The sequence below is a fragment of the Pelodiscus sinensis genome, chromosome 3 (assembly GCF_049634645.1).
Source record: "Pelodiscus sinensis isolate JC-2024 chromosome 3, ASM4963464v1, whole genome shotgun sequence".
In the NCBI taxonomy this organism is placed as follows: Eukaryota; Metazoa; Chordata; order Testudines; family Trionychidae; genus Pelodiscus; species Pelodiscus sinensis.
In genome coordinates, this window is record NC_134713.1 from 199,051,193 (window position 1) to 199,064,052 (window position 12,860).

Genomic DNA, 12,860 nt, shown 5'->3' on the forward strand with positions numbered 1-12,860 from the left:
TTAATAAGGATTTTATGCAAGAAGGTTGTATATTCCAGCAAGTGAATAATGAAGATGTAGAGAAGATGATGGCTAGGAGTGGGTGTAGAAAGGAATACTTGGATTATATAACTGAAGGTGTCTAAGTAATGGGGGAACAGGAGGGAAACAAGGTTTTGTGGTTTTGGACTTCACAGATGTGAAACTAAATCTAAAAAAAAAAAAAAAAGTCGGTAACACCTTAGAAACAAACACAAAATGTAGGTGGTGGTATGAGCTTTCGTGGGCACAACCCACTTCTTCAAAGGAATGGAGTTAAGGGGTTCAGGTTGAAAAATAAATAGCAGAGAAAGAGAGGTGATGGGGAGGGAAAGAGAAGGAAAAAAATGGGGAAAAATTGTCAGTGTGTCCATGCTAAATGAAGCTGATAGAGTGGGTTCTAATTACTCGGTGCTTGGCTTTTTACGTCATTAGGATGTAGCAGGTGATCCAGTTAAGATCTTTGTTTAAATCTGTATTGTAGGTATCAAACTTGTAAATTAAACTAAGTTCTGCAGCTTCCTTTTCAAGCTGGTTTTTGAAATTGGCTTGTAATAATATGGCAACTTTGAGATCCGTTAATGAGTCCTAGGCAAATTAAAATGTTCCCCAACAGACTTTTGTGCATTACCATTTTGAATATCTGATTGTGTCTGTCATGATTGAGGGTTAGCCAGCAGCCTGGGGATTAAGGGGTTAACTACACCTAGCCAGGTGGAGTGACCAATAAGAATGTAGGTGGGACTTTTCAAACTGGGACAAAGGAATTTGGGTTTTTTTCCTTTCTCTTTTTGTCTCTCTGGGAGAGTTCTCTGCAGCTACAGAGAGGGAGAAGCATGTCTCTCTCTCTCTCCAAGACACCCTTCTTCATTTTCTGTAAGTAGGGTAAAGTTTAGGTAGTTTCGTTAGGTTTTATTGTTTTAAGGATTGGGTATGGGATCTGAGATCTGGCACTGCTTAAAAGATGTTTTGGCTTTTCTTTGTAACTAAGTTCTAGGCCCATGGAGTTTCTCCATGAGTATATTTTGTTACCTTCCTCTCTAGTCATTATACTTGCAACCGGAATGTTGTTGTAATAATAAAAGTTCTTTCTTTTCTTTTTATTAACCTGGCAGTGGTTAATGGTGTGCCCTGATTTTTGTTTTAGGGGTAAGATTTCCCAAATGATCTTTCCCCTGATTTCTTTATCAACATTTGGGTGGTGGCAGCGGAAGTTTTATTCCCAAGATCTAGGGTTTTAAGATCTTGGGGGGAAATTTTATACCAAAACCTGGTAGATAAGGCTTTGGGGTACACTTGCTGGCCCCCACTTCTGCATTTATCATGCCAGAGTGGGGAAGGAGCCATGACAGTGTCCATTAATCCTTTGTCGTAGAGACTGTCCAGTTTGGCCAGTATCCATGGCAGAGGGGCATGGCTGGCACTTGATGGCACAGATCACATTGGTGGATGTGCAGTTATAGGAGCCTCAGTTGTTGGTGGCTTATGTGGTTAGGTCCTGTGATGATGATGTTGATACAGATGGTGGGTTCCTGGATGACCACGATGTAGGTGTGCTGCGTGGTTGCTGGAAAGAATTGGTTTGAGGTTAGGGGGTTGTCTGTAGGTGAGGATTGGCTTGTCCCCCAAGGCCTGTAAAAGTGAGGGGTCATTTTTCAGGGTAGGTTGTAGATTATTAATGATGCGCTGAAGGGGTTTAAGTTGGGGGCTGTAGGTGATGATGAGTGGTGTTCTGTTGTTTTCTCTTTTGGGCCTGTCTTGAAGTAGTTCATGTCTGGGTACTCTTCTGGTTCTGTCGATCTGCTTTTTCACTTCTCCGGGTGGGTATTTCAGTTTTAAGAATGCTCTGTATAGCTCCTGTAGGTGTTTGTCTGTGGGATTGGAGCAAATCCAGTTGTATTTTAGGGCCTGACTATAAACAATGAATTGGGAAATGTTTCTTGGATGGAAGCTAGAGGCATGTGTGGTGGTCGGTAGGTTTCCAGTATAATGTGGTGGAAATGTAATTGTACTGTAGTGTCAAGAAAGTGGATCTCTTGTGGGGACTGTTACAGGCTGAGATTGATGGTGGGATGGAAGTTGTTGAAATCCATGTGGAATTCAAGGGTCTCCTTTCTGTGGGTCCATATGATGAAGATGTCATCAATGTAGTGTAAGTAGAGTAAAGGTGCTAGGGGACGAGAGCAGAGGAAACGTTGTTTGAGGTCAGCCATAAAGACATTGGCATATTGTGGAGCCCTGCGGGTGCCCCCGGCTGTGCTGCTGACTTGAAGGAACAAATTGTTCCCAAATTGGAAAGAGTCATGGGTGAGGACAAAGTCACAAAGCTCTGTAACTAGGTGTGCAGTGGTGTCATCAGGGATAGCCATGGATACAGCTGTGCGGTGCTGCCCGCGTCGAGGTCAGCTGGACTCCCCAGCTGACCCCAGCTCTGTGTGGCATTTCAAAGGAGGAATGTGGAAGTGCCTATCGACTAGTCGAGTAGTCAGTTAACCTCTAGTTACTCCTTTTTCTGTAGTTTCCTCAGGAAGTCTGTGGTATCTCGAAGATAGCTAGGAGTGCTGGTAGCATAGGGTCTGAGGAGAGAGTTGAGAGAACCAGATAATTCTGCTGTAAGTGTGCCAATGCCTGAGATGATGGGTTGTCTGGGATTTCCAGGTTTGTGTATCTTGGGTAGCAGATAGAAGACTCCTGATCAGGAATTTGTGTGTGGGGGTGGAGGGGAGATTGTGTATATTTGGTCCTGAGTTGTAGCAGGGAGTTTCATGAGCACATGGTTTAGGCTTTTTTGGTATTCTTTAGTAGGATCAGGGGAGGGAAGCCTGTAGAATCTGGTGTTGGTGAGTTGCCCGACAGCCTCCCGTTCATCATCTGTTCTCTTCATGATGACCACAGCGCCCCCTTGTCAACCTCCTTGATTATGATGTGAGGATTGTTTTGATGCTGTGAATAGCATTGCGTTCTGCATGGCTGAGGTTAGATGTTATATGTTGTTGTTTGCTGGCAGTGTCAGCCCAGGCATGTTTGTGGAAGCAATCAATGTAGAAGTCGAGACTTTTGTTACAACCATCATAGTGACCTTCCTCTTGTGGGGTTGGTGGTGGGGAGCTGGAGAGTCAGTGTGTTGTTCACTGGTGTGTTGGAAATATTCCTTTAGACGAAGATGGCGAAAATAGGCTTCCAGATCTCCACAGAACTGAATCATATTTCAGTGGGTATGGTGGGGCATAAAGAGAATCCTCGAGATAGGACAGATGCCTCCGCTGGGCTAAGAGTGTGGTTGGATAGGCTGACAATGTTGCTAGATGTGTTGAGGGTACCGGAATTGAAATATCCTGAGGCATGTAGGAGTCTTGATAGTTTATTGTCCTTTTTCTTCTGAAGGGAGGTGAACAGCATTGTAGGTGGCTTGTAAGGTTTTGGTAAAGTCCAGCCAAGAGGAAGTGTGTGTGGAAGCTTGGGTTTTTTTGAGAGTCTCTAGTGTAGAGTGCTCCTCCTTGATTTTCTTCTGTTTGTTGTATAGTATGCTGATTAGGTGGTTCCTCAGTTTCTTTGAGAGTGTGTGTCGTAATCTCTGGTTGTAGTCTGTGGGGTATGAAGATTGTAGTGGGGTTTTCACCTTAAGTCCATTAGGTATGATGTTAATCTGTTTGCCCTTGGATAGGAATATGATGTCTGTTTGGATCTGTGCGAGTTTCCTTGTGTAGTTGGTGGATTTCTACTCTATACAGCTGAATGCAGTGCCTTTCCTTCAGAGGGGGAGCCAAGTGAGTCTGTAACTGAAAAAACACCGAATAATCCTGAGCACCTTAGCGGCTAACCAAACCTGAAATGACACATTGAAAGGACACATCAACTGTTGAGTTCATTCCCTCTGAAACATCTGGCATTGGCCACTGTTTGATGAAAGGCCTATTGGGCTAGATAGACCATTGGTTTAATCCAGTATGGTCATTCTTCTTTTTGCTGTTTTGAGCCTATATTTTCTGTCTCAGTGTCCTTTCTCTGGAGAAAGGCACTCCTTAGGAATACCACAGTCTTGACATGCTGTCAGAGACCAGAGTACTCTCAGCAGGGCTATCCTACAGGTAATCCTGTGGTAATAGTCTGTCCTTTAGACCTTAGAGCCAGCCTTTGCTGTCTGTCTTTTCATGTCCTGTTAAAGCATATACCTGAAGGTACTTTCAAGTTTCTCTTATTGTGAATGTATGTTTGCTTTTATGTAATTTAAACTGAACTGGGTTTTGAATTTAGAAAAGATTCCATGTTGGTGATCTTAAAGGAAGTGGACCTTTGATGTTGAAGAAAACTAAGTCCAGGATCAAGAGCATGGTGAAGGGTTTGCTCTTCTTCCAGAATAAGGGAAGAGAAGGGCTAGTGAGTTCCACATGGGAGCCCACAAGATACAATGACCCGAGAGGGCAAGGCATTACAGAAAGCTGTTTTTGTACCCATATGCAAGTATTTTAAACTAGTTTTCAGGTCTTATTAGCCCATATTAGGGACTAATCGTTCTGTTTACCTTTTAGATGAAAAAGCATCTTGTTTTTGAAAAACAAGTGACTGCGTAAGCAAGGGAATCTCTGATTAGTTACAGGCTTTCTGGTGTGTTTGTAAAACTGCATGGCTTATGTAAATGAGTGGTTCCATATTGTAGTTTGAAATTGGTTTCCCCTTTGCTGTTTGATAGGTGTCCTCCCCTCTCCCTGCCCCCCACCAGAAGAGCTTAGAGAAGAGGGTATGGCATTTTGATAACTCCTGAATTAAATTCTTCTGCTAACAAATATGCAGCAATCTGTACGTGAAAATCCGAAAAACAGGGTAAACACTTGCATAACCTCTGCATTGTGTTTGTTGTTGGAAGTGTGGGGGTGGGGCGGACAGGGAGTTCTGTATAATGGCCAACATGACAGGGAACTGAAGCTGTGATAGAAAACTTTCAAGCAGAAAAGGCCAGTTTAATCATGAAACAAACATCTGTTCCTCTCCTAATTACATCAAAGGGTTCGCAGTTGTGAAAAGTATTTATGTATGGGAAGATTGAAATATATTCTGGGTATTTGTCTCATCGTTAATATTTCTGTTGTAGGTTGTGTGTGAGTACTAAATCATTACAAAACTACAGTGACAGTAGCAGAGGCACAGTCCAGTTAGCCTAAAGAGTCAAGTTGATGTAAGTCTGGTAATTGATTCACAGTTCCACTAAGCAGCCTCTTATGAGTGTCATGAGAACGGCCACAGCGGGTCAGAGCAAAGGTCCAAATAGCCCAGTGTCCCGTCTGCCCACAGTGGCCAATGCCAGATGCCCCAGAGGGAGGGATCACAACAGGTAATCCTCACGTGATTCCTCCCCTGTCACCCACTTCCAGAGAAACAGAGGCTAAGAACACCATTCCTACCCATCCTGGCTAATAGCCATTGATGGACCTAACCTCCCTGAATCTGAGCTCTTTTTTGAACCCTGTTAAAGTTCTAGCCTTCACCGTATCCTCTGGCAAGGAGTTCCACAGGTTGACTGTGTGCTGAGTGAAGAAAAACTTCCTTTTGTTTGTTTTAAACCTGCTGCCTATTCATTTCATTTGGTGACTCTTAGTTCTTGTATTGTGGGAATAGGTAACTAACTTTTCCTTCTTCACTTTTTCCATACCAGTCATAATGGAAAAATTTTTTATAGACCTCTGTCATATCTCTTCCCCCCCCTCCCCATCTCCAGTCTGCTCTTTTCTAAGCTGAAAAGTCCAAGTCTTTTTAATCTCTCTTCATATGGGACCCGTTCCAGACCCCTCATCATTTTTGTTGCCCTTTTGTGAACCTTTTCCAATGCCAATATATATTTTTTGAGATGAGGTGACCACATCTGCACACAGTATTCAAGATGTGGGCGTCCCATGGTTTTATATAGAGGCAATAAGATGTTTTCTGTCTTATTCTCTTCCCTTTTTTAATTATTCCTACCATACTATTTGCTTTTTTGACTGCTGCTGCACACACAGAGAACTATCCACAATGTTTCCAAGATCTCTCTCTTGAGTAGTTATAGCTAAATTAGTCCCCATCATATTATATGTATAGTTGGGATTATTTTTTCCAATGTGCATTACTTTACATTTATCAACATTACATTTCATTTGCCATTTTGTTGCCCAGTCACTTAGTTTGGTGAGATCTTTTTGAAGCTCTTCTGTCTGCTTTGGTCATATTCTTCAGCAGCTCCTTGGTCAGCTCCTTGCTCTTCTAGTCTTCATGAAGAGTTGCTCCCCACACAGAACCTGTCCTCAGAGCTGAGCTTGCAGTACGCTCCGTTGAGTTCCAGAAGTAGAATTAGCATGGGCATATTCTATAGCATAGCTTGAATGTCAGATTTTCATGTAATTTTTAAGGCATTCACTTTTAATATCTATATATGTAGAGCCACAATCGTCATCCTTTCACTTTAAAGAGCAATTGTCAATATGTGCTGTTTTTTAAAACCAAAAATATAGCACCCGCTACCCTGTGAAATGTTGCAGAGATGAATTATTAAATGTCATACTTAGATCACCATCTTCTTGTTGCCATAATTGTCAGCATTTCCTCCCAGTGAATATGCCATCCCTTCATGAGAATAGCCTGTGTTTTCTCATTAGTCCAGATGCAATTCTGTGTTTCCTGAGGTTTGATCCATTCCCAAAGACAAGAGGAGAGAGGAGTTTTTATGTACCTGTGGAAACCCTTTTAGGTTCTGTTTTCAGTTAGCCACAGGCCAGGATAACTCTGAATTCACCACCTGTGCACAAGTCAGAGGCGGTCTGATGGGAAGAGTTTTTTATATATGTATTTTCAAATGCCTTTAATGGGGACATGATTCCTGTTTGTGTGTGTGTTTATACGTGTACTTCATACTTCAGCTTGAGTCACTTATTAAATGTTGAAATAAATACACTTTGGTTAAAAAATAAGGGGACACACCTTTACAGGTTCAACAGAACTTCCTACTTTATAGATTGTATGTATAACATAGGCTAGTTTCATATAGATATTTGTGTTTGCAAATGCACCTAGAAGACTAAAAACAAAACAACAAAAGATAAGAGCAGGAACATTGATGTTTCCCGACCGCAGATGTCTTTTCTAAGTATTCATGTATCTGGCTGAAAGCTTTCAAAGGGTTAAGGTAGCAAGTTGATGGAATAGTTTGTTATAGTTTTGGGGATCTGATAAATGCAAATAGACAGTGCTCTCTGAGAGCTTAAAGCATTCAGCAGTGGCTGTTTCCTAAGATTTATTATGTGTACTGTTACATTCTACCAGCTGTTTTTAAGCACTGTCCTAAATTAAGGTGACTTCTTAGGATTATCATGCACATGTTGCCTTGAGCAAAGGGATCTTAACAGATTTCCTAAAATATGAATGGTGAAACTTTTCGCTCCTTTCCTCTAACTTTTATATCACTTCCCAGAGAGAAGAGCCCCTTATTTCCACAAGGTCAAGGAACCACAATCAATACTCTGACAGGTTTTCTTCCCAGATCTGCTCCAGCTGCGCTGCTCCCATAAGTTCCCTTCCTGGGATTATCTCCATATGTGGACAGTCGTCAGTGAATGTGGAGCTGGCATTTCCCTTGGTTGGAGCCCATTTCACTCTAGCTATTTTTGTGTAGCTGGTCTACATCCCTTAGTAGACCACTGAATTGCATCACTTGGAGCAGCCCCTACTTCGTACTGGGGCAAAGAATTTGGAACCTGTAATTGGCTATTTGAAGTTTCTCCTCTTTTGAGGTGTCCTGGGTGATTGTGTGGGGGTAAGGAAGCCCTCCTTTGCTAGGTGCGCTCCCTTAGGGTCAGGCAGAGGCAGCCGAGCTGCTTGCAGGATTCTCAGTCTAATGGGAGAAAAATACTTCCTCCATCCCTCTGTGTTATAGCAGCTCGCCAGCCAGGGCGTTCTTGTGTAGCTGAGTCAAAGGCAGGAAGCCAGTGGCTCAGCATGTTCATGGTGACATGTTGGGAAGCATTTGAGGTGGTGGTACTTCCACCTGCATCTGCATGGTGTCTTTAAATCCGCTCTCTTGCTCACCCACCTTTCAATTATAATCAAATGCAAACTTTCTTTTGAAGGGTCCCCCTCCAAGAGTACAGCTTTCACAGATCCACAGGATCTGGGCTGTGACTGGGCACCAGTCCCATGGGAGTGATCTCTTTAAGTATGCTGGACCACACAGTGGCAGGCCCATGCTCTCCCTGACCCCAAAAATGGGTGAGTTGGTACAAGTTGTTCCTGATTCTCAATGTGGGTCCCTGCAGCCTGGTCAGCTGACCCAAACTCCTGTATGAGACTTGTTCTGCCTAGGGATGTAAGCGACTAGTCAACTACCCGGTAAGCGCATGCTTAATGGGTAGTCAAATAGTGACTTGACTAGTCGCTTTCCCTCCCCCCCTTGCTGCATCTATCAAAGAGAGGCAGCGGGGATGAGGGGAGAGAAGCAGGTGCTGGGGGATCTGGGAAGGAAAAGGTGTAGTTGGTATTGGGTGTGAGCTGGGAATCAGCTGATTCCTGGCTCGTGCCTGGTCCTCCCCGCTCCCCTCCCCCTCCTCCCCACTGCACCTCTGCTTTTTAAATGTACTGAGAGCCTGATGGCTATTAACACGTTTAAAAAGTGTGTGTGTGGGGGGGGGGGGGACACTGGGAGCGAGCCTGGACAGCTGATTACACACAATTTAACATCCCTAGTTCTGCCCTTAAGGGCGCAGTGCTCACAGCACTCTTTTGCAACAATGTCGCAGCCTTCTCAAAAACAAGGTACTAATGTATCAGTCACCTGGCATCCAGGACCTGCCAGTGCTGAGGCCTGATCGCTCGCCTGTTGACTCCACTGGAATGAGAGTGCAGACCGGAGATGTTCTTTCGCCAGCATTGGTAAGCCACCTCCCTGAGAGGCAATAGGTACGTCAGTGAAAGAATTCTTCTGTCAACGTCGCGCTGTCTACACCAGGGTTAGGTGAGTGTGGCTACATGTCACAGGGCGGTGGATTTTTCACACCTTTGAGAAACATAGCTAGGCCAGTGTAAGTTCCTTGTGCCCTCCATATATAGTAATGCAAACCCTGGAGGGAAACAGAGGCATGCATAGGAATCCTAAAAATATCAACATTCCCACATTCATCTCAGCAACTTAAGAGCCGCAAGGATCACATGTTGGACAAGTGGCCTGTATTAATGGGGGTGAAGAATTGTACCTACTTTGTGGTTTCTTTCTATTGACTGAGGTTTCTTTTTAACTTCAGTGTTTATTTAGAAACTGCAAATCTACAAAATGTTAGTTTGTTACCTAATAGTTTCTCACAGAGTTGAAAATAGACTGTATCTGTTGTAGTGAAACTATGTATTAAGTAAAAACAAAACAAAAGGACCAAGATTGAGGAAGAAGACTGAAAATAGCATGCATATGTTGTGGGGAGAACGTAAGGTAAACTGTAAACGGTTTTGACGTGGTGCAGTAGATAGTGTTTTATCTGTGCTTTCTAAAAAGGAAGCTGATGACTTACTGAAAACTGAAGAATACAGTGTGTTTCTGTATCCATTTGCTTAGGGACACTATCTTTGCATGATGTGCTCTTGCTGCTTATCTCTCACCTGAAGTCACAGGCATTTTCTGGTCTGATAGTTTTTTATCACAACATGTCAGGTTTTGCATGTCAGAAAACACTTACGTGCAGAATAAGCAAGAAAAAGCATATGACTTCCTAAATGATTGACTTGTTTCCATACAGTTGTGTTTGTGTGCATGAAGTTTGGTTTGTTAGCTTTTAAGAAAACGGTACTAAAAAAGATTAGACATAGAAGTGTGAACAGTTTTCCTCCAAGTGTCTCCATAAGTTGTCTCTTGGCCTTAGGTCTGTTGGAAAATGAAAATTATCTAAATCCTGGGCCAGTGTTTGTATGGCAATAGGGAAGCCGCCAATAGCTTTGCATCCATGGGTCTTAGGGCTTGTCTATGCAGGGAAGCTATACCAGAAGAAGGTAGGATGTGAATTAGTACGATATAGTTATGCCAGTTAATTCCCCTGTGGACTGTGTTATTCCGGTACGATGATGTGAGGTTATATAATCTCAATGCTATGGAGATTGATCTTCCAGGGCTCGATTTAGCGGGTCCAGTAAGGATCTGCTAAATCAAATGGTGGTGGCCCCGTTGATTCTGGTACTCCGCAGGTCGTGAAGAGTAAGGGAAGTAGTCAGGAGAGTTTCTCCCCTCAACCTTCTACAGTATGGCTACCACAGAAATTTAAGGTACATTGACTCCATCTACGCTATTCTCATAGCTGGAGTTGCATATCTTAAGTCATATTTCTCCCCCAGTGTAAACCTGGCTTCAGAGTGCCCACACGAGTGAGTTACAACTGGAAATATCACCTGTGTAAACGAGCACGTAGGGTAGAAGTGCTCGATACCAGCTTCAAAAATTTGCATAGAAAAACATTCATTTTTCTGCAAATTAAATATCTTGAACAGTGGGTGGGTGATCAAATGAATGTCCAATTTCTGAATATTGAAAGTGGGGACAATATTTTCATGACTCTGTTTTTTCCAGGATGCTGGGATGCTACTTTCTTGCGAAGTAGGTTACTTTCCCCCCACCTTGCACAACAGTACATTCACTCTCTGATTTAGAGTACTGAAGTGTGTCATGATATGACTAGTCCTGCTCCTGTGTGATGGTGAAAGTTATTTGGTGGCTAGCAAGTGTTACATTAATTTTGAGAGTCTATCTCTGCCTCCTTGCGTGGCTAATTATGACTTGACACTTCTGAATTCGTGATTTGGCAGCACCACAGAAAGTCCTTTCTGAAAACCTCAGATTGATTTCACTCTCAGCCACCTAACCATGATACTAATTTCTTGAAATGCTGAGCTTTTATCTTTGAAGCCTATATAAAGGCTCATAGCACATCTTATTGGGGAGAGCGTTGGAGCAGCGAGACATGTATTCTTTTTTCCGTTAACTTTTTACTATTCTGTTCATGCCTGTTTTGGGTTGTGTTGTTTTTTTTTTTACGGTGATTCTAGACCTAAAACACTGTTCTTGGTTTTTCTTTCTCCCATTCCAGTTTCTTTTAATGTGGTAGTTATGTAGTTGGTTAGAAACTGTTAGTTACATGAGTATTTGCACTACATGTTTTAACAGTGCGCTGACTTTTCTTTAGCAGAGAGAAACTACATTGGTTCAGTTGCTGTAATTTCTACAGAGGAAGACAATTGCCCTGTTTGTTTGTGCTCCTGTACGTTGGTTTGTATGCTCCTCCGTCTCCTTCCTTGAGTTGTTTTCCCAATTCCAAAATGTTCCCGTCACGTACCATGAGGACTTTGCTGAATGAAATTCAGCGGCTAACAAAATAAATAAAATGGTGCTTGATCAAACCTTCGCAGTGAAGGTAGCTTGGTGCTTTCACTGCTACAGCATGAAAACAAAATATATGTCAGACACAAGCAAATAATCGTTTGGCTCAAAAATAAAATTTCCAGCAAGACTGGAGCCAGACATTTACTTAGATGATTCTTTTCCCTTCTCCCCCCCCAGATTTTACTGCCTTACTAACCCTTTGGCTATTTTGAGACTGGAAGCTATTGTATTCCCATGTGATTCCTTTAGGCTTTTTTAGCCAAGTTTTATGAAATGCTCTTCTAAAAAAGTGGTGTCCTGCTTGCTTAGATTCTGAGTGTGTGTTTCCAGCTAATCCATCCTGTATAGTGTGGTGCTCTACCTGAGCACTCGGACACTCTCTGCCTCAGCACGGCAGAGCTGTGATGGAGGTGAGACTGTCATGTCTCCCCCCGCCATCCATGGGGCTGAAGCGCACAGAATATGCTAGCCTGGGCCTCCCTTGGCTCTGATGTGCAAGGGAAATGTGGGAGTATCTTTACCTTTATCCTTCTCAGATGGGGGGCCACGTCAGTAAGGGTTTTTTTGTTTTGTTTTTGTCTTTTGGGGGTGTTTTTTGCTTCTCACTTGTCTGCAGCCTCTGATTTTTCTGTGGGTCAGTGGCCCTCAACCCAAAAAAGGTTTCCCACCCCTGATCTAGTCCCTCACTGGATGCTGACAGAAATTGTTTGCTGCCTGCAAAGAGACAGTATACACACTTAGGTGTCCCTGAGGGTATATGCTCTGCCTTAAATCCCAGGACTGAGATTATTTGTAGTAAAATGAAGAGTTTCTTATTAATAAAGAATGTAGTTTTAATACAAAAGGAGGAGGTGTTGCCTTATATATTAAAAATGAATACACTTGGACTGAGGTGGAGATGGACATAGTAGGTAGACTTGTTGAGAATCTCTGGGTTAAGTTAAAAGGGGTTTAAAAAAAAACCAAGGGTGATGTCATGCTAGGGGTCTACTACAGAACACCTGTCCAAGTAAAACAGGTGGATGAGGCTTTTTTTAAACAACTAACGAAATCATCTAAAGCACAGGATTTGGTGATAAGGGACTTCAACTATCCAGACATATGCTGGGAAACTACAACAGCAGGGCACAGGCTATCCAATAGATTCTTGGACTCCATTGGAGACAGTTTTTTATTTCATAGGGTTGAGAGCTACCAGAGGGGAAGCTGTTCTAGATTTGATTTTAACAAATAGGGAGGAACATGAGTAAACAATGCGGCATTGTTGCGAAAAAAGCAAACATGATTCTGGGAGGCATTAACAGGTGCTGTGAGCAAGACACGAGAAGTCATTCTTCTGCTCTACTCTCTGCTGATTAGGCCTCAGTTGGAGTCTTGTGTCCAGTTCTGGGCACCACATTTCAAGAAAGATGTGGAGAAATTGGAGAAGATCCAGAGAAGAGCAACAAGAATGATTAAAGATCTA

General features: G+C 42.8%; 1 protein-coding gene across 23 annotated transcripts in view; it reads left to right on the plus strand.

Annotated features, from left to right (window-relative positions):
* BCL2L11 (BCL2 like 11) overlaps positions 1-12,860 on the plus strand; it is a 161,683-nt gene that overhangs the window by 121,154 nt on the left and 27,669 nt on the right. For 8 of the 23 annotated variants that reach the window (XM_075925871.1, XM_075925878.1, XM_075925877.1 and 5 more), the window contains one exon: positions 11,199-11,273. The exons of the other annotated variants lie outside the window; for them this stretch is intronic. In XM_075925871.1, coding sequence (XP_075781986.1) covers positions 11,199-11,273 — 75 coding nt within the window. The remainder of the gene's footprint in view (positions 1-11,198; positions 11,274-12,860) is intronic. 23 annotated transcript variants of the gene reach the window in all.